This window comes from Phyllobates terribilis, unplaced genomic scaffold, assembly GCF_046119375.1.
Source record: "Phyllobates terribilis strain yellow unplaced genomic scaffold, ASM4611937v1 Scaffold_11__3_contigs__length_659146591, whole genome shotgun sequence".
NCBI lineage: Eukaryota > Metazoa > Chordata > Amphibia > Anura > Dendrobatidae > Phyllobates > Phyllobates terribilis.
The window spans coordinates 410,946,286-410,968,178 of record NW_027362771.1 but is presented as its reverse complement, the minus strand read 5'-3'; the positions used below and the strand labels follow the sequence as shown (position 1 = coordinate 410,968,178).

The following is a 21,893-nucleotide window of genomic DNA, read 5'->3' as shown; positions in this document are numbered from 1 at the left end:
AAGGGTCCCACTGAAAAAGGTGGGTTCATCCACGTTAAATCTAATGTGTATGGGGCCCTTATCTCCATACTCATTGAAGATATTGAAGATTGAATTCTTAAGTGCCTGATCAAAACTGACCATGCTTTTTATGGCCAGCAAATACTGCGTTGTTATGGCTAACGTCAATATATATGTAATTCAGTATAGACTAAAGCTAATTGCTATTATTTCACAAGTCCATTTAATTTATTTCGTCACAATTTGTGACTGCAAATAAACTTTTTGTCAGATGTGTTATAAAAGTAATTAAAACCCCATAAGTGCAAAAAATTTTGGCATATAGCGAATATGTTACACAGCTGGCATCAGCGGTCAGAGCTGAGCTCCCATCGCAAGCCGTAAGTAAATAATAACAAAGTTTTTAAATTATAAAAAAATAAAAATATATGTATATAAAAATGTTGAAACACCCCCTTTTTCCTCTATTAAAAATAAAACATTTAAAAAAGTAAATTTTGGTATCACCGCATGGTCAAAAGTCCATTTCATTAAAGTATAAAACTAACTAACTGAATCGGTAAGCACCATAACGAGGAAAAAAAATCAAAATGGCAGAATTGTGGGTTTTCGATCACCACTCCTTCCCAAACAAATGCAATTAAATAAAATAAAATTTAAATTAAATAATCAAAACATCATATGTACCCCAATTTGGAATCAATATAACTGTCAGCTCGCCATGCAAAAAACAATCCCTCACACAGCTCATTGACAGAAAAATAAAAATGTTATAGGCCTCAGAAAATGGTGACACAAATCTTAAAAAAAAATTTTGTTCAAAAAATCAGGATTTTTTTTTCTCTCCACTTAAGTAAAAAAACATATGCAAGTTTAGTATCACCATAACTGTGCAGACTTGTAGAATCAAGAATCAGAGTCATTTTTACAACAGAATGAATGATGTAAAAGCAAAATCATAAAAACAATGCATAAAATGCAACTATTCATTATAGTAGACAAGCCACGCGCAGTTACGATTCTTATTTAAAGGGAATCTGTTGCCAGGTTTTTGCAAACTCATCTGACAGCAGCATGGTGTAGGGGCAGAAACCCTGATTCCAGCTATGTGTCACTTACTGGGCTGCTTGCTGGAGTTTTGATAAAATCAGTTTATCTGCTGAAGATCAACCAGTTCTTTGACTGCTAAGCTCTGTATAACCCCGCCCACACCACTGATTGGCAGCTTTCTGTGCACATCTGTGCAATCAGAGATGGGGGTGGGGTTACATGTCACTCATAAATTTGGAGGACTACATGGCAGAAGATTTACTAGTTTTCTAGAACAATCTCCTGCTGATAAAACAGTGATTTTATCAAAACTACAGTAAGCATCCCGGTAAGTGACACATCACTAGAATCAGGGTCTCTGTCTCTAGATTAAGCTGCTTTCAGATTAGCTGGCAAAAACCTTATGACAGATTCCCTTTACAGACTTTTTATACATGGAGAGCTGCTCTCTCATAGATACAGGGTAAAAGTTGTATAGATTTTACACGCTCAGTAGAATTACACTAGTACATTTAAAGTAACAGCATGTTAAAAATAAATTATTTTTTCTAACCAGTAATCAATCATGTATTGGGAGTAGTGACAAGTGGCACAGAAACACTGGCCTGTTGTTACCTTCCTTTACTTTCTTGACCTCTGCTCAGGAAATGGTACTATGGAGAAAAATATGTACAGTCGGATGAAGGGAATTCCCTGAAATGCATCATTGAAACTCCAAATAAAGGAAAATATTTTACTGCACAGCTGTCTATTCAATGAATCTTCCATCTGCTCTGTGATGCTGACATCTCACCCGGGTATCCAGAAGCTCCCTCAAGGTCTTCCTTTCTCCATACCTAAGTACTGGCTCTGCCGCTACACCTCCAACCCTTTAAGGGGATGTGCCCACGATCTGGAAATGCTGCGGGTTTGAAGCTGCGTCTTATGCAGCGTCAAACCCGCAGCGGCCAGATGTTACAGCATAGTGGAAGGGATTTGTAGAAATCCCATGTCCACTATGCGTGCATCTGAGGCTGCAGATCACCCGCTGAAACTGACATGCGGCTCGTCTTTCAGATCCGCAGCATGTCAGTTTCTCTTGCGGGCTTGCACGTGGACTTGCATCAATGAGGCAAGTCTGCATGTGAAAAAAAAATTGCGGCCGCTCATTTGCATGATGAGGTGGTGCGGCTGTTCTGCAGCGTCGGGGCCGCAGCGGCTCCTCATCGTGGGCACATTACCTTCCTCTCTGATTAGAGATCTTGACGCTTTGCAGCTGCAACAGAAAAACATTTCCTTCCTCATGTGTGGGATCCATATCATTATATTACTTATATAAGGTGAGCGGCCCCTTGTTAACCAATGTAGGGTAGAGGGTCCGCACCCCAAGTGTATTACACAAGGTGCCATCTGCTCCTTATGTTTTTCTCCAATAGCCATCTATTTTAGGTGAAAAATGGCTGACCAATGGATAATTACCATTCTGAAAATGGTTGTCAATGGGATCCGTTAACATCAATCATGGAGAGGGGATGGAGCAATAATGTAAAAAAAAAATAAGGCATCCTAGCAAACAAGACTTAAAAAAAACAGTTTTTTGATCCTGGATCAGAAGTGTCATGGAAACATATAGGGCTTCACACTAAGTGTGCGGTGACCGGGATTTCATGTGTCTACAAATGCTGCGCATTGTGGTGCCACGTGCTGGAGATATTTTCACAGTTGTACAGAATATGGCCCTAATTCATCATTTGTGTTTTTTTTTTTTTTAAGTCTATTTCCTTTTTGTGCCTTGTGGTATTCGCTGACATTTATTGCGCCACGTTCATCAAAATAGTGCACATGGTTCATCAATTTGGTGCAAAGCAAAAAAAAAAATGTTTTTTTCTTATTTACCATTTTTGCAACTTTTTGTCCAAAAATCACATCTTTTCAACATGAGAAGGCACGGAACATTAGACTTTAGAGAAAAGATGTGCATAAAACGACACCAGGAGAGGAGTTGTGCCAAATTTTGCAACTTTTTAAAAAGTCACAATTGAGGAATCATCCAAAAACATCTGGAATCGCTAAACTCCGCTTAAAAGTGGGACAAAAAAAAAAACGAAAACGGGGAAAACACATATAAGATAGACTTAAAAAAGGTGCAAATAGACTAATGAATTGGATGCAAACAAAAAAAAGGTGCAAAACTGGACAAAGAACAGACGCAAAGGCGATGATGGATCAGGTCCTATGTGTACCTGACTTGTACCTTTATCCCGAAGGTACAGTATGTCCCCGTGCACCCCTGGGTTCCTTATTACTGCTCTTCTCGCAGTCGGTGGCATTAGGACTAACTCTTCTCCTTTACCAGAATGTGCGTTGACATGTTTTGCCTTTAGTTAGTGTCTTGTGCAGTCATTTCTACTAACTTGTACACAGAAGATGACTGTCTCATTCTGGTATCTTTCAAAGCCGTACAGTTAATTGTGTTTCCGAGAAAGAACGTCTCTTTATTGTGTGCAGCACATTTGTCCAAAATCTATAATGATTTACAGCTGAAATGTCCTGCTTTATAGAAACAAGTGACTCGGATGTACGGTTTTATACTTCTCCATTGCTAGATTGTCCTCAGATAACCTAGCTCTGGGAGTCTTCTTATATTTGTAGTACGGGGCGACTGCTTCTAGCGCTGCCACTTGGGGATGTTGTGCATTTGACACCCTTGGCACTCAGGACTGTCAAGCCTATTCTCTAGACAAGCGTAAAAAAATAAAGGACTTTTTCAAAAGCTTTGGCTTCTAATCCAACAGCTGGATAATCTCACAATGGAGAGATGTTTGGGCCCTCATGTAATATAATGTAGAGATACACCCAGGACAAGCTAAATAATCACATCTGATTAATGGTTCCTATCCAGATTATTCTGGGCTCTGTAATTCATACTAATATGATACAAGAAAAATATTCAGTCTAGATTTTGTACTTGTGAAAACAGATACCCAAAGATGAGCAGATCAAAGTTCTCTCTATGGAAAAATTCCAATTTTCATAATTAAAACCTCATCACCATGTGATTTGCCTTGTACACGACATTTTTATTGCTGTATTTAAGGAACAAGCTGATACAATGATGTCTTCTTTCTGCTGTTATATTACTGTCATCTGTATTCTTGTACAGACAGTGCAACAAGTCCTATTGGTAACTGTATGAGAATATGCATTACATTGCAATATAGTGTACAGTCAGGGGCATAACTACAGTAGGTGCAGGGGTTGCAGTTGCACCCGGGCTTTGGAACCTAAGGCTATGTGCACACGCTGCGCTTTTGGTGAGTTTTTGATGTTGCTGATTTTCTGAACCATTTCTGCACCCATTAAGTAAAATAGGTTACTTGCATTTTTCTAAAATACACGGTGTAAAAACTCACCAAAAGCTCATTATGGGATCATAGCCTAAGGCCACAGCCCCACTATCAGTATTTGGTCAGTATTTTTTCTCAGGAGTGGGAGCCAAAACCAGGTGAGGAACAATCAGAAAAATGTATAATAGAAACAAGTCACCAATTCTGTATTTATCACCCACTCCTGTTATTTGCTCCCACCCCTGAGGAAAAAAAAACTGACCGCATACTGACCAAATACTGATAGTGGGACCGTGGCCTTAGTGTGATCTTATTCTCTTGCATTGAAAAATTGTATCACAGGTGCAGAGAAGATGGAGAATTTAATTTCTCCATCTTCTCCATTGTTTGTGTTTGTGACAATCTGACTGCACTCAGATGACATCCAAGTGCAGTCCAAGGTTTCACACACACTCATAGATTTGTATGGGTGCGCGTTATCCATCTAGCAGATGCACTCACAGCATGCTGCAATTGTTTTCTCATGCCAAATCAGCATGAGAAAAAAAGAGCTGGTAGGCCGTGTTATACGTTCGTGTGAGCGAGCCTTAAGGCCACGTGCAGACATTCAGTATTTGGTGAGTTTTCTTACCTCAGTATTTGTAAGTCAAAATCAGGAATGGAACAATCAGCGGAAAAGTATAATAGAAACACGTTACCACTTCTGTATTTATCACCCACTCCTGGTTTTGGCTTACAAATACTGAGGTAAAATACTGACCAAATACTGAACATGTGCAAGTGGACTAGGAGGTCCAAAATGTCCCTTTTACCCTTAGAAGAGGACCTACTATAAAAGACCTGTGATAGTTGGAGGCCCTGTTGAAGATTTTGTATTGGGGTCCATAACCTTCAAGTTACACCATTGTCACCAGCACGTCTGTCCATACAATATGGCTGCTGGTGGAGGAGCATGTGAGCAAAAAGTACTGACCAGATACTGATAGTGGGGCCGTGGCCAAATAATCACATCTTGAAGTCTTTGTTTTCAAATCCTTTGTAATGGTGTCCACAGTCTAAAGGACTCTTTGTTGTCCAAATAGTTTTGGATCCAACCATATATAAAAATAAAGTGTCATAACCTCAAGTTTCAGGTAACCTGCATGTGAGTGTACACCAGGGGAAAATCTTTGATTAGGTATTTGAAGTTGAACATTATTGGATCTTCCTTTTTGTTAGACGTTGGAGCCACTTTTTTCATATTTAGTTATAAAGTCCACAGGCACTGGCAATGTTTTATGCTTTCCCAGTTATCAGTCATCAATGATAATGGAGCTCATTACAAGACCTTGCAAAACAAGGATGATATACTCAGTACTCCTCCAAGTTAAAGGGGTCGTCCAGTACTTTTACATTGATGGCCTATCATTAGCTCCAGCAACTGTACAGTGTCCACAGCCCGGGTACTGCACGTACGCCCCTATTCAATTGAATAGGGATGTATCTGCAGTACCCCGGACAGGCCATCAATATAAAAGTACTGGACAACCCCTTGAAGGTTTCATCTTTTTCTGGACAATTTTTCCAGAAGTCACAAACAGCTAACATTTTTCCAATTGACATTGGAAAAACATAATGAATTATTAAAGGGGTTTTCCCATGAACAAAGTACATTTTAATCAATAGATTTTGGGATAATAATAAGTTCCACAATTGGATGTGCTAAAAAATGTTCCTGTGCTGAGATAATCTCATAAATGTGCCCCTGCTGTGTACTGTGTAATGGCTGTGTCTGACCGTACAGGAGCATGGTCTGATCACACCACAGCTCCTGGGCAGGAGAGGACACAGAAGTGTATTAGATATTACAGCATCAGATCACAGCTGAATCTTTCTGTGAGGTAAAACATGTTTTTAAACAGACAGTGAAATGTTTTACCTCACAGAAAGCAGCAGCTGTGATCCCCTGCTGTAATGTCTGTATACTCTCTTTTATTATCTCCCTGGCCAGGAGATGTGGTATGATCAGACCATGCACTGACGAACACCGACAGAAAAGGGCCCCTGTGCAGGAACGATATATGGGTACTTTGCAGTCTAATAGCTCATCATAATGTACAAATCCATCTGCTTTGGGAAGTGGAAATGGGCCCTGTCACCTCTTGGGCCCCTGTGCAGCTATACAGTTGTGCCAATGATATGTCCGCCCCTGAGACCATGTCCCAGTACAGTCAGACACAGGCAGTACATTAAATGTACTTTATGGGACACCCCCTTTAAGGTTATAAGTGTCTGCAGCTCAGAATATTGATGTGAAATGGTTATCTGCACTCTTTGTGAATGGTTTGATAATAATTACAGTCATAATACCATGTACACCTTTCTCCAGCTTTCTTACAAAATGACATATGCATCAATTTGTTTTTATAGCCGGTGGAAAAAAATCCTCTATTTTTACTGACTACCAGGAATTTGTGGACAGTTGGCATCTCTGCCCTAATGTCCATGTACTTTGTAAGCGGTATTCCACCCAGCAGAACATGGTAGTCCAAGACACCTGGTCCAATTCAAATAAAACTTGTATTTATCCAGCAAGTGTAAATGTGACAAATAACATCCAGCCGTGGTTCAGACATAGAGGCCTTGATGTCCGAAATGTCACTGCTATATTGCTGTCACTTTCTGGAGAAATAAAAGTTATATTTGAAATCCTATTGAAAATGGGACATGCTTATTTCTTCTATGTGAAATATGACGTCCCTATCGTATGTCTATTGAAAACTGTAAGCGCTTATGTCACCAGATTTTACAGTACAGACTGCATACATTAGGAAACAGATCACTTAGACCTAATGGAGTTGGTGTACATATTTTGAAAGTCCATTTTGACTGACTGTATAATCCAGATATTAAATTGAGCATTTCAGTATCAGAAATAGGATTCGAGTGTCATTCTACATGGAATTTCAACGTAAGTACACCACCTTCAACATGTCTAAGAGATTTATGATTGAAGAGCTGCTTTAACTAATACTCACATTTTATTGAGGAAATTTCCACAAAATAGTACAGCACCACCACTAAGGTCAAACAAAACTTTCCCTAAACATTTGTAGAGCTGGTGTAAAAGTGGCAAAAGACACAACATTTTTTGCGCACTTTGGCCCTGATTCATCAAAGAAACTTCACCAAAATTCTGGCTTAAATCTCTTTTAAAAGCAGCAAAATGTTTGCACATTTCAGAGTTGGCAGAGTTCGGGAGAGACAGGGGAGCAAAAGGGACTTAATGCCATACCTTGTCTAATTCATGAGCGGCAGAAATCTTACTCTAGTTCCCCACTGGAGTAAGATTTGTGGTGTGTCTGGAGGATCATGCTTCTTAATAAAGTAGGAGCGGCTGACAAAAAGCCTGTTACCTGGACCCTTCGAACCGTTGGTGCAACGCGAAACAACCGTCGTCTTCCATGTTCCCTGCTCCTCCCCTGCACATCACTTTATGTCCCGTGATATGAAATAAAGGATTATTTTATGGAACGGTGAGTGCGGCTTTTGCCTTGCTTTTTCTGACAAAACAACGGTCTTACCACAAATCTTACTCCAGTTAGTGACTGGAGTAAGATTTCTGAAATAATGAACACTTACTGAATCAAAAGCGTCTGTCTCTAACATGCCCCCTCACCAAGACCAGTATGGACACTATCAGTCTTGATGAATCAGGGCATAACAGATCTGGTGCAAGCTGTTGGATGAATCAAGCCCAAAGACTGCGGCTGAAAGTTTATGTAAATATATTGGAAGAAAAACATTTGGAACTCAACGACCTCTTTTATCTGCTTCCTGTTTGCAGTCCTTTGATGCCAGTTTTCCATCGTTTTATGGGTACTGCCAACTGCGAAAACTATCTGATGAAAGATTTTTTTATTTATTTTTAAGATGTTAGTAATGTCGATCAGTACCTGATCCTACTTAGATGTTATTGATATGCACAAATTTAGATGTTTTATTTATTAATGCCATTCTGCAAATGAGAAATCAAAATTGTTACAACATGTAAAAATAAATGATAAAACCTGCAGTTTTCACATTGACCACTAGATGTCAACAATGCTGGTTCACAGAGGGTTAAAAGAATTCTCCTGGATTTTTTTTTTACTATATCAGTACAAATACATTGATTCCCATTGGTACTGTTTTGCACCTGTTATGATGGCTCAGGTTTATCTGTGCTGTACAATTCATATATGACCCAGCCGGCCCAAATAATAATCCCATCACATGATCATTAGATTTAAAAAATCTGTGACTGTATTTGTGGAGTGCCAGATCTATTAACATTATAAGTCACATCATTCTCTACATTTTGAGGGCTACGCTGACTTTTTATAGATGTTCAAAGACTTATTGCACCTAGCAAAGGCACACGTGTGGCAGGTCGGACCTGCATTGTAGCCTTCCCATGTCCTACAACAGCGTATCGTATTAATTAGGAGCAAGGAGACTTTTTAAAGTATAAAACTACTGCTAAGATCAAATATTTCTAAATAGTCTTCCATCAGTGACATTATTGAGACGTTTGTTACTGAATATGTTTACACCAGACTTAATTTTATGACTTATAAGTCTGCTCATGGAAAGTAAATGTACAGAGAATTATCAATAAATGAGTGGGGTCTTAGTGCTTCCATCCATTTCTGAGATCAGTTGTTTTTTTTTGTTGTTTTTTTAATCAAACCTATGTGCGATTGGGTGTTAGGTTTGTTTATAACCAGGTCAGGTCATTATTTTATCAAGGAATGCTTGAAGGACAGTGCTGCAACCATGGCTGGTTATCTCTGATGTAATGACTGTGGTATAGAAAACATTTTGTGGTAAAGGTGAAGATCACAAACAGAGTAGGAGTAGATGATGAGCTGTGAATGGTTCATCTGATAAAGGAGATCTGTACTTATTTTAATATTTGCCTCAAAGTAGTCAGCAAATCAATAGGAGCTGATCTGCAGTACCTGGGAGTGGCCACTAAACACTTGATGGAGCTATTTACATCCAGCTGCTTATAGAGCTGGTAACAGCCCATCAATGGGGGTTCCCGGACCCACACCTCTCTGATTTTGATGATCTATCCTAAGGTTATGAATATCATAATAGTGGACAAAGTAGTAATCGAGTAGGAGATGACCTGCAGGAGTGGCCACTAAACAGTATGACAAAGGTATGATTTTCGGCTCCTAGAACTTTTTACATCTGTCTGCTGCCTGAGCTGGTAACATCTAGTCAGTGGGAGTGCCGGCCCTGATGTCAGTCCCCCACTGATCTGATATTGATGATGTATCTGGAGGATATGTCATCAATATCATAGTAATAGAATAAAAAATAAATTAATAAATAATAGACAACACCTTTAAAGCATAAAGCAGTGATATATTAGTCATGATTCTGGAAAGGTACTTGAAATGTTCTGTTATATTGAGTAGATTTACTTTATTGAGACTAGCACTATTTTGGCCATTATGTGACTGTGTCCCGTATTTTTCACAATTTGAATATTCTAACTTTAACAATTCTTTTTTCCCTGAAGTACTGGGTACAGACTAGCTGCTGTAACATTTTGAATCAGCATTAAGGGTCAAATAAAACACTTAATAGAAGCTGCAACATTGTCTCTCTGTCTCTGGTCATATCTCTCTATTTTCTCTCCCTCCTGTCTCCATAAACTTTTATGGGCAGCATGTAATGTGATCCCTCAGTGAGCACCAGTCCATCCAGTATCTCAAGATAGATTTTAGCAGCATTTCACAGTGAATAATGCATTCAGGAAGTGAGGGTGAGGGGAAGAAGCTAATAAATGAAGACGCATTTTTTTGTTTAATAAGATGTTACAATTTCTTATATTCACTTGTACTTTTGACTTATGCAAAGTTTGTTGAAACAAGACTGACGATTTAAGCCTTTTTCTTAGTTTTCTGAGTGCTTTAGTGTTCTTTGGATAGGGTTGGAATGTTTCCTAAGTTCTTGAATATTTTTATCCTTCTCTGCAAGCCTTGCCCAGAGATACACTGCAGCCTAGGACAACCCAGTAGTGATGAGCGAGTATGTTTTGTTAACCCTTTCGCTGAGTATGCTCGGGCCGAGCACCAAGTAGTTACAGCTGCTCAGTGTTATGTTTGAATCGCTCCCGTGTAGTGATGAGCGAGTATGTTCTGTTAACCCTTTCGCCGAGTATGCTCGGGCGAGCACAGAGTAATTACAGCTGCTCGGTGATATGTTTGAATCACTCCCGTGTGCATTATTTGCGACTGTTTGACAGCTTTAATACATGTGAGGAATGTGTAAGAAATAGACATTCCTTACATGTACTAGCTGTCAAACAGTCGCAAATCATGCACACGGGAGCGATTCAAACATATCACCGAGCAGCTGTAACTACTCGGTGCTCGCCTGAGCATACTCTGTGAAAGGGTTAACAAAACATACTCGCTCATCACTACAACCCAGTGATTTATGTTCTGTGCTATACCTGTGAATTTGTGTTCATATTTGGAAAATCCAGTTTAGTCCGAGTTTCTCCCTGATTCTCCAGTGATTGTGTTGTGTCCATTTCCATTCATTCAGGGTGCTTAAAGGGTTATTCTTTTCTTGTAAAGTGATACAATATTTATTAGATATGTTTCTTGTATTTTTGGTTATATTCAAAGAGCACTAGACTTAGAATCGTTGCCTCATAAGGTGATCACCTATTCACATGTTCATTTGGGTAATATGGATGTCATAGAGGAAAATCCCCCCACTCAGAGCCCCGCTTTTATGAACCAGAGCAGTCACTGAGAAGGAACCTCTATTAAAATCAGTCCCTTTATTACAGAGTCAACCATTCATTTAAATGGTCATCATGTAATACTCTATTTCTTCTCAGGGAGTGTTTCAAGAGAAATGTATAACTATACAAAACTTCTGGTGGTAAGAGTTTGTATTTCTGGATTTTGTATTAGTAATCCAATTGATGATGTTTAGAGTCCTATCCAGGATACAATCACCCCTATCTTGATGTGTGATGTACATGTGGAATGCAGGAATATGGAGAAGGCTCAGTAGTTGAGCCTGTTCTATACCTGCCAGGTGCCTGCAGTTTTATACAGCCAGCACCAGCCACTAGCAGCAGAGATCGCTGCTGTTTAACCATTTAAATGCCGCTGTCAATCTCAGACAACAGCAGTAATATGGTACATTTGAATGGTGAAATTGTGCCAATACTCATCGGTTTACATCACAATGGGTAACCTTGACAACTGGTAAATAAAAATATAAAAGTTTAAATAGTCCCTCTTTTCCCAATAACAAAATGCAGAAATTCAAAAAGTTAAAAGAGGCATGCTCACTGACGCGTTTCGAACAGTAGTTCTTAGGCCTAGTATACTAGTTTGCAACGCGTCAGTGTGCATGCCTCTGACATAGCGCTTTTTTACTATAGTTTGTAAAGCCGAATAAAGACTTGCGTCCATCAAGTTCGACCTGTTAGTTCTGTAATTGCTAAAGTTGATCCAGAGGAGGGCAAAAACCCCAAATGATTTGGCCAATCTTCACCTGAGGAAAAATTCCCTCCCGACTCTGAAACCAGCAGTCAGAATAAATCCCTGTATCAACCTACTATTTTATTTTATTTTTAAGTATATGCTGAAATCTGCCTGGTATCTAGAAATGCATCCAGTCCCCGCTTGAACTGGTGTAGTGAATCCGACATTACCGTCTCCTCACTCAGTGAATTCCATATTCTCACTGCTCTTACCGTAAAGAACCCCTTCCTATGCTGGTGCTGAAACCTTTTCTCTTCCAGTCTTAGTGAATGCCCTCTTGTTACCGTAATATCCCTCCTTTTGAACAAATCCCGGGCAAGATCTCTATACTGTCCCCTAACATATTTGTACACATTTATTATGTCCCCCCTCAACCTTCTCTTTTCCAGGCTGAATAATCCTAGTTTTGCCAACCTCTCTGGGTATTGCAGTCCCTCCATTCCCTTTATTAATTTTGTTGCCCTCCTTTGTACCTTTTCAAGCTCATTTATATCCTTTCTATATATTGGGGCCCATAACTGAGCACAGTATTCCAAGTGTGGTCTGACCAGTGCTTTGTACAGTGGAAGAACAATGTTCTCATCCTTTGCAGCTATACCTCTTCTGATACATCCCATTACCCTGTTTGCCCTTACAGCAGCGGCCTGACTTTGGGCACTCCAATTTAGTTTGCTATCAATCAAGATGCCCAAGTCCTTCTCCATCTCTGAATTCCCCAATGATTTCCCATTCAGTGAGTACTGGTGACTTCCATTTTTCCTTCCCATATGTATGACCTTACATTTCTCCTCGTTAAACCTCATTTGCCATTTAATGCTCCACCTACCCAGCTTATCCAAATCCCTCTGTAGGTCTGCACTGTCCTCTTTTGTATTAATTGTTTTACATAACTTTGTGTCATCTGCAAATATTGATATTTTACTATTTATCCCGTTGACTATGTCGTTAATAAAGATATTAAATAACATTGGGCCTAGTACAGACCCCTGTGGTACCCCACTAGTGACGCTTACCCAATCTGAGTATATTCCATTTATAACCACCCTCTGCCTTCTATCCTTTAGCCAGTTAGCTACCCACTTGCAGACATTTTCCCCCAGCCCCATCATTCTCATTTTGTATACCAACCTATTATGTGGCACGCTATCGAACGCTTTTGAGAAGTCGAGATACACGACATCCACTGGTTCCCCCTGATCTACTCGAGAGCTAACCTCCTCGTAGAAGTCAATCAGGTTTGTTTGGCAGGAGCGATTCCTCATGAATCCATGTTGGTTCGGGATTAAAAGATTATTAGCATCAAGATGCTCCGTAATTGCCTCTTTAATGAAGCTTTCAAAAATTTTGCCCACAACGGACGTCAGACTCACCGGCCGATAGTTTCCGGCGTCACTTTTCGCTCCCTTTTTGAATATTGGCACCACATTCGCCTGTCGCCAATCAAGTGGCACAGACCCAGTCTCAACAGAGTCCTTAAATATAAGATATAACGGTCTGTCTATCACATTATTTAGTTCCCTTAGTACCCGTGGGTGTATGCCATCAGGTCCTGGTGATTTGTTTATTTTAATGTTACTGAGGCGTTTCTGTACCCCAGCTTGGGTTAGATTAGTCATACTTAGTGGAGGATTAAGCTTGTCACTTCTCATTTCTCCTGTTAGTTCTATTTCCTTTGTGAAAGTTGTCGAAAAAAATTATTTAATAGATTAGCTTTATCCTCATCTTTCTCTATGATTTTGCCTTCCTCACTTTTTATCGGTCCAATATTATCCGATTTAATCCTTTTACTATTTATATACGTAAAGAACAGTTTGGGATTTGATCTACTTTCCCTAGCAATACGTCTCTCTGTTTCCTCCTTCGCTATTTTTATTTGTTTTTTACAGGTTCTCGTTTTTTCCTTGTAACACATTAGTGCCTCCTTACTGTTTTCCTGTTTTAATCTCTTGAATGCCTCTTTTTTGCTATTTAACGCCCCTTTTACGTTCTTGTTCAACCATATTGGTTTCCTCTTATTTCTGGCCCTTTTATTCCCATACGGTATATATCTCTCGCACTGAGTATTCAGAATTCTTTTGAAGGTTTCCCATTTACTATTCGTATTCCTTTGATTAAGAACTTTGTCCCAGTCAATAAGTTGAAGGCTTTCTTTCAGCTGATCAAACTTCGCCCTCCTAAAGTTTAATGTTTTTGTTGTTCCCTTATTGATAACCCTACTGAAGGGCATTTTGAAGTCGATAATATTATGGTCGATATTACCTAGGTGCCCCCCTATCTGTACCTCAGTTATTCTATCAGGCCTATTAGTCAATATTAAGTCCAACATGGCCTTCCCTCTCGTTGGTTCCTGCACTAGTTGGGAGAGATAATTATCCTTAATATTTGTCAAGAACCTTTTTCCTTTCTGAGATCTACAGGTTTCTGTTTCCCAGTCAATATCCGGGTAGTTGAAATCCCCCATTACAATCACTTCATTATGTTTTGCTACTTTGTCTATTTGTCCTAATAGCAGATTCTCATTCTCCTCTGTTATATACTATGGAAGTTTTTAATTATTCTAATTGTTTTAATCCACAATAAATTTTTCCTAATAAGTGGTGCTGGACTTCCCTTTCACCTTTGTATATGGTGTTATGTCTTAGTTATGACATCTATAGATTTAAAGGCCATCTTCTCTGACTTTGTAAGACTATATTCATACACATACAGCGCTCTCTACTGAGCACTATGTCAGGGTTTCTAACAGAATCCCACCAAAAAAGATTCAGACGACAGAGGACCAATGGAGACATGCACTTCAATGAAGCCGATGGAGTCACAGTAGACACTATCTGACCTCCATCCTGGCAATAGTCATTTTTTTCCAGATGTGCAGAAAAACAAAGTGTGCCAAGTCAGAGGCCAAGCAGTGTCCAGAATGACTCCATCAACTTCATTGGTGGTTGCTGTTAGAATCCTATTTTTCTTGAATTCTGACCGAAACCCTGATGAAGTGCTTAGGGGAACACTGTATGTGTGTGAACCTAGCCTTATGTTATATGTAGTATCACTTTTTACTCAAAAGGTGGTTGTCGTATTTAGTTAATAAAACAAGCAGTGGCTTCTCAGTGGCAGGAAAGGGAAAGAGCTTTCGAAGAACACTGCATTACTCAGTGGTGTAAAGAATTCTGTCAGTGACGTCCTAGAGATTATCCGGAGATTGTGCTTTTATTTCCTGTTCCTTTTTTTAGCTGTGGGAAATAAATTGTATGTTCTGTGGCATCTGATGAGTTAAAGGTCCCTGAAATGACCGTTTGTATTTTTTTAATGGACCTTGTTGTGCCTGGGGAGAGTCCAGCTCATTAAGTTATAGCTGAGTGAGAGCATCCTGGACTCATTAAAATACTGCTGAGCTGGACAGAATTTGGGCCATGATGACCGTTAATACCTCATCAAGATTTTTTATTTTCTAGACTCAGAGGCACTGCGTCCGTTCCACTTGTCTTTCACCAACCAAATAATGTGTCAGTTACATAAACCTCAGAAAGCTGATACTTGCAGCTACCTGATTTTTTTTTCGTGTATGAGTAATGATATTAGATTAAATGCAACCCTTGATCCTTTTTCCTATGGCATAAAGGGATGAACATCTGTTTCTACACTTTACACTTTTATCCAGTTTAAACACATTGTTCTAATCTGCTGCTTTTGTTTTTAAGACCCAATGTTTGCGGATCCAGATACAATGCGTACTGTTGTCCTGGGTGGAAAACGTTACCGGGTGGAAACCAGTGCATCGTCCGTAAGTTTCATTTTTTTTTTATAATTCTTTATCTTCTAATACTAAATTCTAAAGGCTTAGCTATAGGAAATAGAAATAGCTTTTAGATTGCAGATTAATAAAGTCATAATTGTTCTAGGTTTTCTTACTACCATTAAACAGCACAATTGTACCAAAGCTGTCAATGTCAACAAGTTCAGCTGACAGTCTAATGTGTATGGGTACCTCCGACTGATGATTGTCGGGGAGATAAGGATCCGGCATGTTCGGCTGAAGATCCTTTTGTTCTCTAAGAGATAAGCCACCACCAGAAATGTCTAGCAGCAGCTCTCTCATAGAGAACACAGAAGCACTTAGCAGAGTGAGTGCTACTGTATATTAGAGAGTTGGATGAGCTAGCAGCCAGACAAATGATCGGACAGCCATCTATAGTGTATGGGGTTTTCGTCAAACACTTGTTCGGCTGTCATTTATAGTCTCATTCAGACAGCTGTATTTTCATTCCGCCACACTGACCATATAATCATCTATTATCAAGTCTAATAAATTTAATATTACAACACCTACATTAATACATCACAGGAAACACCACCAGTACACAAATACCTCACCAGAGCCACCATAAGTATGTGACTACATCACCACAAACACCATTGGTACATGAATTCATCACCAAAACCATAATTAGCATAGGGGTATAGCACCAGATCTGTCATCAGCTTATGCCTACATCACCAGAACCATGATTAGCACATGGCTACAGCACCAGAATCCTCATAAGTATATGAAGGCAACACCAAACATAGTACAGAGCTCAAGTTGCAATATGAGGTCAACTCCCTGCATATACAATTGTATCTCTTGAAACTTCAACTCCCAGTATTTCTCTGTTATTACCAGCCATCATCAGACTGCAGACCATATATCAGCCACAGTACTGATTAGATGTAAGCAGTCATACTACCAAACATTTAAAGAATAACCTAAGTTTTGGGAAATGTCTTCAATGTTTTGGGTCCATTAATTCTGAGCAGATTGATGCGATCATGGGTCCTCAAACCTCCACCGATTACTGAAAAAAAACTCTGAGAAGTGCACAGCTCAAGAGATACGACAATGACATTCTTCTACGTCCATTCTGTGCAGTGTGTATGCTCTCCTGTCTCCTAAGCTGCACCAAACTACTCAGAATTAATAGGCCTAAAACATAAAAAATCGGCCAAAAGTTAATTTACCCATTAAGGTGCATTTACACTGCAATTATCAGTCCATCTAAATAGGCTGTTAATCATCCAATGCACGAGCAAAACATACATTCATCTGGTGAATTGATTTTTATGCTTACCTAACGGGAGTCTGTCACTCTCAAAATGACAATTAAACTGCATAAACTTTTAATTAGGGGACGTAGCCCTTACCCCTATAAAAATCATACTAGGAATGTACAGTTTCGCTTAACATGTGCCTGAAAATCTATTTTTATTTAAAATGCAAATGAAGGCACCTCACTGCACACTTAACGTGGCCTATGCCTTGGTACACAGTTATTTGCTGCCCTTTCTCAATACTTAACCCCCCGTTCTGCCCCTTCTCCATACTAAGTGAGCCCACATGCTGAACTTTCTCCATACTGAGCCCTAGTTGTGCACTCTCCATACTGAGCCCCCCACTCAGTCCCTCCCTTTCTCCCACGCTTTGTAAGCCACCCTAACTTCCAGTCTACAATAAAAGCTCCCCTGTATCTTTGACTCTATGAACTCTTATCTGCTCCTGCCTCTGATGTCTTTACCTCCTCTGCAGAAATGTCTGCAGTGTGATGAGGTGACCCAGCAGCATGGGCACAATTTTTCTTGTGAACTACTACTGTGGACCAAACAGATATATTTGGGAACATGACTAGTCCTGTTTAAGTGTACACACATCTGTATACTTTTCAGGAAGGTAAAACTTAATTCCTGTCTGTTTTTTGGACTTTACGCTTAACAAACTAATTCCCCTTTAGGGCTTGTTCAGATAAGCATAGTATATCATAGAATCATAGAATCATAGAATGGTAGAGTTGGAAGGGACCTCCTGGGTGATCTGGTCCAACCCCCTGCTCAAAGCAGGATTCACTAAATCATCTCAGACAGATGTCTGTCCAGCCTCTGTTTGAAGACGTCCATTGAAGGGGAACTCACCACCTCTCGTGGCAGCCTGTTCCACTCATTAATCACCCTAACTGTCAAAAAGTTTTTTCTAATATCTAATCTGTGTCTCCTCCCATTTAGTTTCATCCCATTGCTTCTAGTCTTTCCTTGTGCAAATGAGAATAAAGATGATCCTTCTACAATGTGACAGCCCTTGACATATTTGTAGACAGCTATTAAGTCTCCTCTCAGTCTTCTTTTTTGCAAGCTAAACATTCCCAAATCCTGCAACCGTTCCTCATAGGACATGGTTTGCAGACCAGTCACCATTCTGGTCGCTCTTCTCTGAACTTGCTCCAGTTTGTCGATGTCTTTTTTAAAATGTGGTGCCCAAAACTGTACACAGTATTCCAGATGAGGTCTGACCAAAGAGGAGTAAAGACCGATAATGACTTCACGTGATCTAGACTGTATGCTTCTGTTAATACATCCCAGAATTGTATTTGCCTTTTTTGCTGCTGCATCACACTGTTGACTCATGTTCAGTCTATGATCTATTAGTATACCTAAGTCTTTTTCACATGTACTGTTGCTTAGCTCTATTCCTCCCATTCTGTATATGCTTTTTTCATTTTTATTGCCCAGATGTAGTACTTTGCATTTTTCCCTGTTAAAAACCATTCTGTTGGTTGCTGCCCACTGCTCCAGTTTATTTAGGTCTTTTTGAATCCTCTCTCTCTCTTCTCTAGTATTAGCTATCCCTCCTAGCTTTGTGTCATCAGCAAATTTAATCAGTTTACCCTCAATTCCTTCATCTAAATCATTGATGAAGATGTTGAACAATACAGGTCCCAGGACAGAGCCCTGTGGTACCCCACTTGAGACATTCATCCAGCTGGATGTGAAGCCATTTACAACCACCCTTTGAGTCCGATCACTAAGCCAGTTATGAATCCACCTAACAGTTGCCTGGTCCATTGCATACTTGGTAATTTTTTCTTTCTGAGAGAAAACAGATGCAAAATAGGAATTAAAAAGTTCGGCCTTCTCAACATCCTGTCTTACCATTTCTCCATTTTCATCCTGTAAAAATCCTATAGCATCTTTGACTTTTCTTTTACTTTTGACATACCCCCAAAATCCTTTTTTATTGCTTTTGACATCTCTTGCAAGCCTTAATTCATTGTCAGCTTTAGCTAACCTGATACGTGCCCTGCAGGATCTGCAGACTGCATTATAATCTTCTTTAGATATGCCTCCCTCTTTCCATTTAATAAACATTTCTTTCTTTCTTTTTAGCATGTGTTTAAGTTCTGTGTTCATCCATCCTGGTTTCCTTAAATGCTTCCCATTCTTCCTACTTTTCGGGATTGTTAACGATTGTGCTTTGAGAATCTCATTTTTAAAAATTTCCCATCCTTCCTGGACATTTTTGTCCTTAAGGACATCCAGCCATTGGATCCCTCCTATTCTCTTTCTGAGTCTCTTAAAATCTGCCTTTCTAAAATCTAACCTTGAAGTTTGAGTCTTCACATGTCTTCCTCCTCTAGTTATCCAAAATTCTATAATAGCATGATCGCTGCCTCCTAGGGTCCCAGCCACCTTTACCTCCTCAACCATTTCCTCCCTGTTTATAAGGATTAGATCCAAAGTAGCAGATCCCCTTGTTTTCTCCCCTACCTTTTGGAAGATAAAGTTGTCAGCAATAGAGGATAAGAATTTGCTTGACCTGTTAGTTTTACTTGAGAGAGATTCCCAACAAATGTCTGGATAGTTGAAATCTCCCATGACCACTACGTCATATTTTTTGGAGAACTTGGTCATTTGATACATAAAGAGTTCATCCAAATCTTCAGCTTGCCCAGGTGGCCTGTAGTAAATGCCTACAATGGTGTCCTTTCCGTTGTTCTCTCCTTGTATTCTTACCCAAACAGTTTCCACAGAACTCCCAGTCTCTGAAGCTTCAATCTCTGTGCAGATATACGCTTTTCTAACATACAATGCGACACCTCCTCCTCGTTTATCAATTCTGTTTCTTGCAAATAAGTTGTATCCTTTTAGCCTTTTATTCCAATCATGTGTATCGTCCCACCAAGTTTCAGTGATTCCAATGACATCATATTTCTTTTCCTCCATTAGTAGTTCCAATTCTCCTTGTTTGTTGCCCATGCTTTGTGCATTTGTATAAAAACATTTTAGTTTGTGATTGGTTTCTCTTCCTCCCATATTTTTATTTAGATTTTTTTGTCTTTGTTCTTTCTTTCCACTTCCAGTAGCAGAGATCTCAATAGTATTTGTCAGCTGTATGGCTTTTTCTGGCCTTTTGCTTCCCTTCCCACATTGTTCTAGTTTAAAGCTCTTCTGATGAGTGTAGCAAGGCGACTTCCAAATACATGTTTTCCAGTCTTCGTAAGGTGCACCCCATCTCTAGCAAGTAGTCCATCGTATAGGTAATTCATTCCGTGATCCAGAAATCCAAATCCTTGTTGACGGCACCATCGACGTAGCCAGTTGTTCACCTGTAGAATCTTATTCCACCTCATTGTTCCATGGCCATCCACTGGGAGGATGGATGAGAAGACCACCTGCGCTCCCAATTCTTTCACTTTCTTGCCTAAGTCTTCAAAGTCACTGCAGATGGTTTCCAGGTCCTTTCTTGCAGTGTCATTTGTCCCCACATGTATTAGCAGGAATGGGTAGTGATCTGTAGGTCTGAAGAGTCTTGATATCCTGTCAGACACATCTTTAATTTTTGCTCCAGGAAGACAGCACATTTCTCTTGAGGTTATGTCTGGTCTGCAGATAGCGGCCTCTGTTCCTCTTAACAGGGAATCCCCCATGACCACCACTCTCCGTTTTTTCTTCACAACATTCTTCTTTCTCCATCCAGGAGGATTCTGAGGGCTTACAAGGTTATTCATTGCTGGCAAAGTCTTATCTTGCTGTATTTCTTCATGGTTCTCCTGCGAGAGAGCCTGGTACTGGTTCCTGAGCAGTATGGGTGCTGACTGCCTCTCGATCCTCCTGCTTCTGTGGGTCACATGCTTCCATTCCTCTGTTTCGTCAGGTGCAGTTCGAATTTCTTCTCTTTCTGAATCATGAAGAGATAATTCTGCTCTGTCTAAGAACTCTTCACCTTCCTTAATGATTTTCAAGGTAGTTAACCTCTCTTCTAGATTTCGCAACTTTTCCTCCAACAGGGACACAAGCTTGCATTTCTGGCATGTGAAGTTTGGCTTTTCCACTGGCAAGTCTGTGAACATGTAGCAGGATATGCAGCTCACCAAATGGCTCCTGGACTCTTCCATGTTCTTACTGTTAATGTTCTGAAAACAGTGAAAAAAGCTTCAATATGCGTGCGCCGGCAGGCGCGCGGTTTACCGATGTCCTCTTTCCAGCTCCAACAGCCAAAATCCAGTGTTCTTTGAGCTCGCGGAGACTCTTCACTTACCCCAAAATGCAGTGGGAATATGCAAATTATCTCCTCAGGACTCCTCCCCTGGTTTACCGATGTCCTCTTTTCAGCTCCAACAGCCAAAATCCAGTGTTCTTTGAGCTCGCAGAGACTCTTCACTTACCCCAAAATGCAGTGGGAATATGCAAATTATCTCCTCAGGACTCCTCCCCTGGTTTACCGATGTCCTCTTTTCAGCTCCAACAGCCAAAATCCAGTGTTCTTTGAGCTCGCGGAGACTCTTCACTTACCCCAAAATGCAGTGGGAATATGCAAATTATCTCCTCAGGACTCCTCCCCTGGTTTACCGATGTCCTCTTTTCAGCTCCAACAGCCAAAATCCAGTGTTCTTTGAGCTCGCGGAGACTCTTCACTTACCCCAAAATGCAGTAGGAATATGCAAATTATCTCCTCAGGACTCCTCCCCTGGTTTACCGATGTCCTCTTTTCAGCTCCAACAGCCAAAATCCAGTGTTCTTTGAGCTCGCGGAGACTCTTCACTTACCCCAAAATGCACTGGGAATATGCAAATTATCTCCTCAGGACTCCTCCCCTGGTATGTACGTGTGCTGTCCGAGTGAAAATCAGACAGAACACTGACCAATGTAATTCACTAAGTTTGTTCAG

General features: G+C 40.0%; 1 protein-coding gene across 2 annotated transcripts in view; it reads left to right on the top strand.

Moving 5' to 3' along the window:
* FBN1 (fibrillin 1) overlaps nt 1-21,893 on the top strand; it is a 305,286-nt gene that overhangs the window by 12,147 nt on the left and 271,246 nt on the right. For both annotated transcript variants that reach the window (XM_073653071.1, XM_073653070.1), the window contains exon 3: nt 15,622-15,704. In XM_073653071.1, coding sequence (XP_073509172.1) covers nt 15,622-15,704 — 83 coding nt within the window. The remainder of the gene's footprint in view (nt 1-15,621; nt 15,705-21,893) is intronic.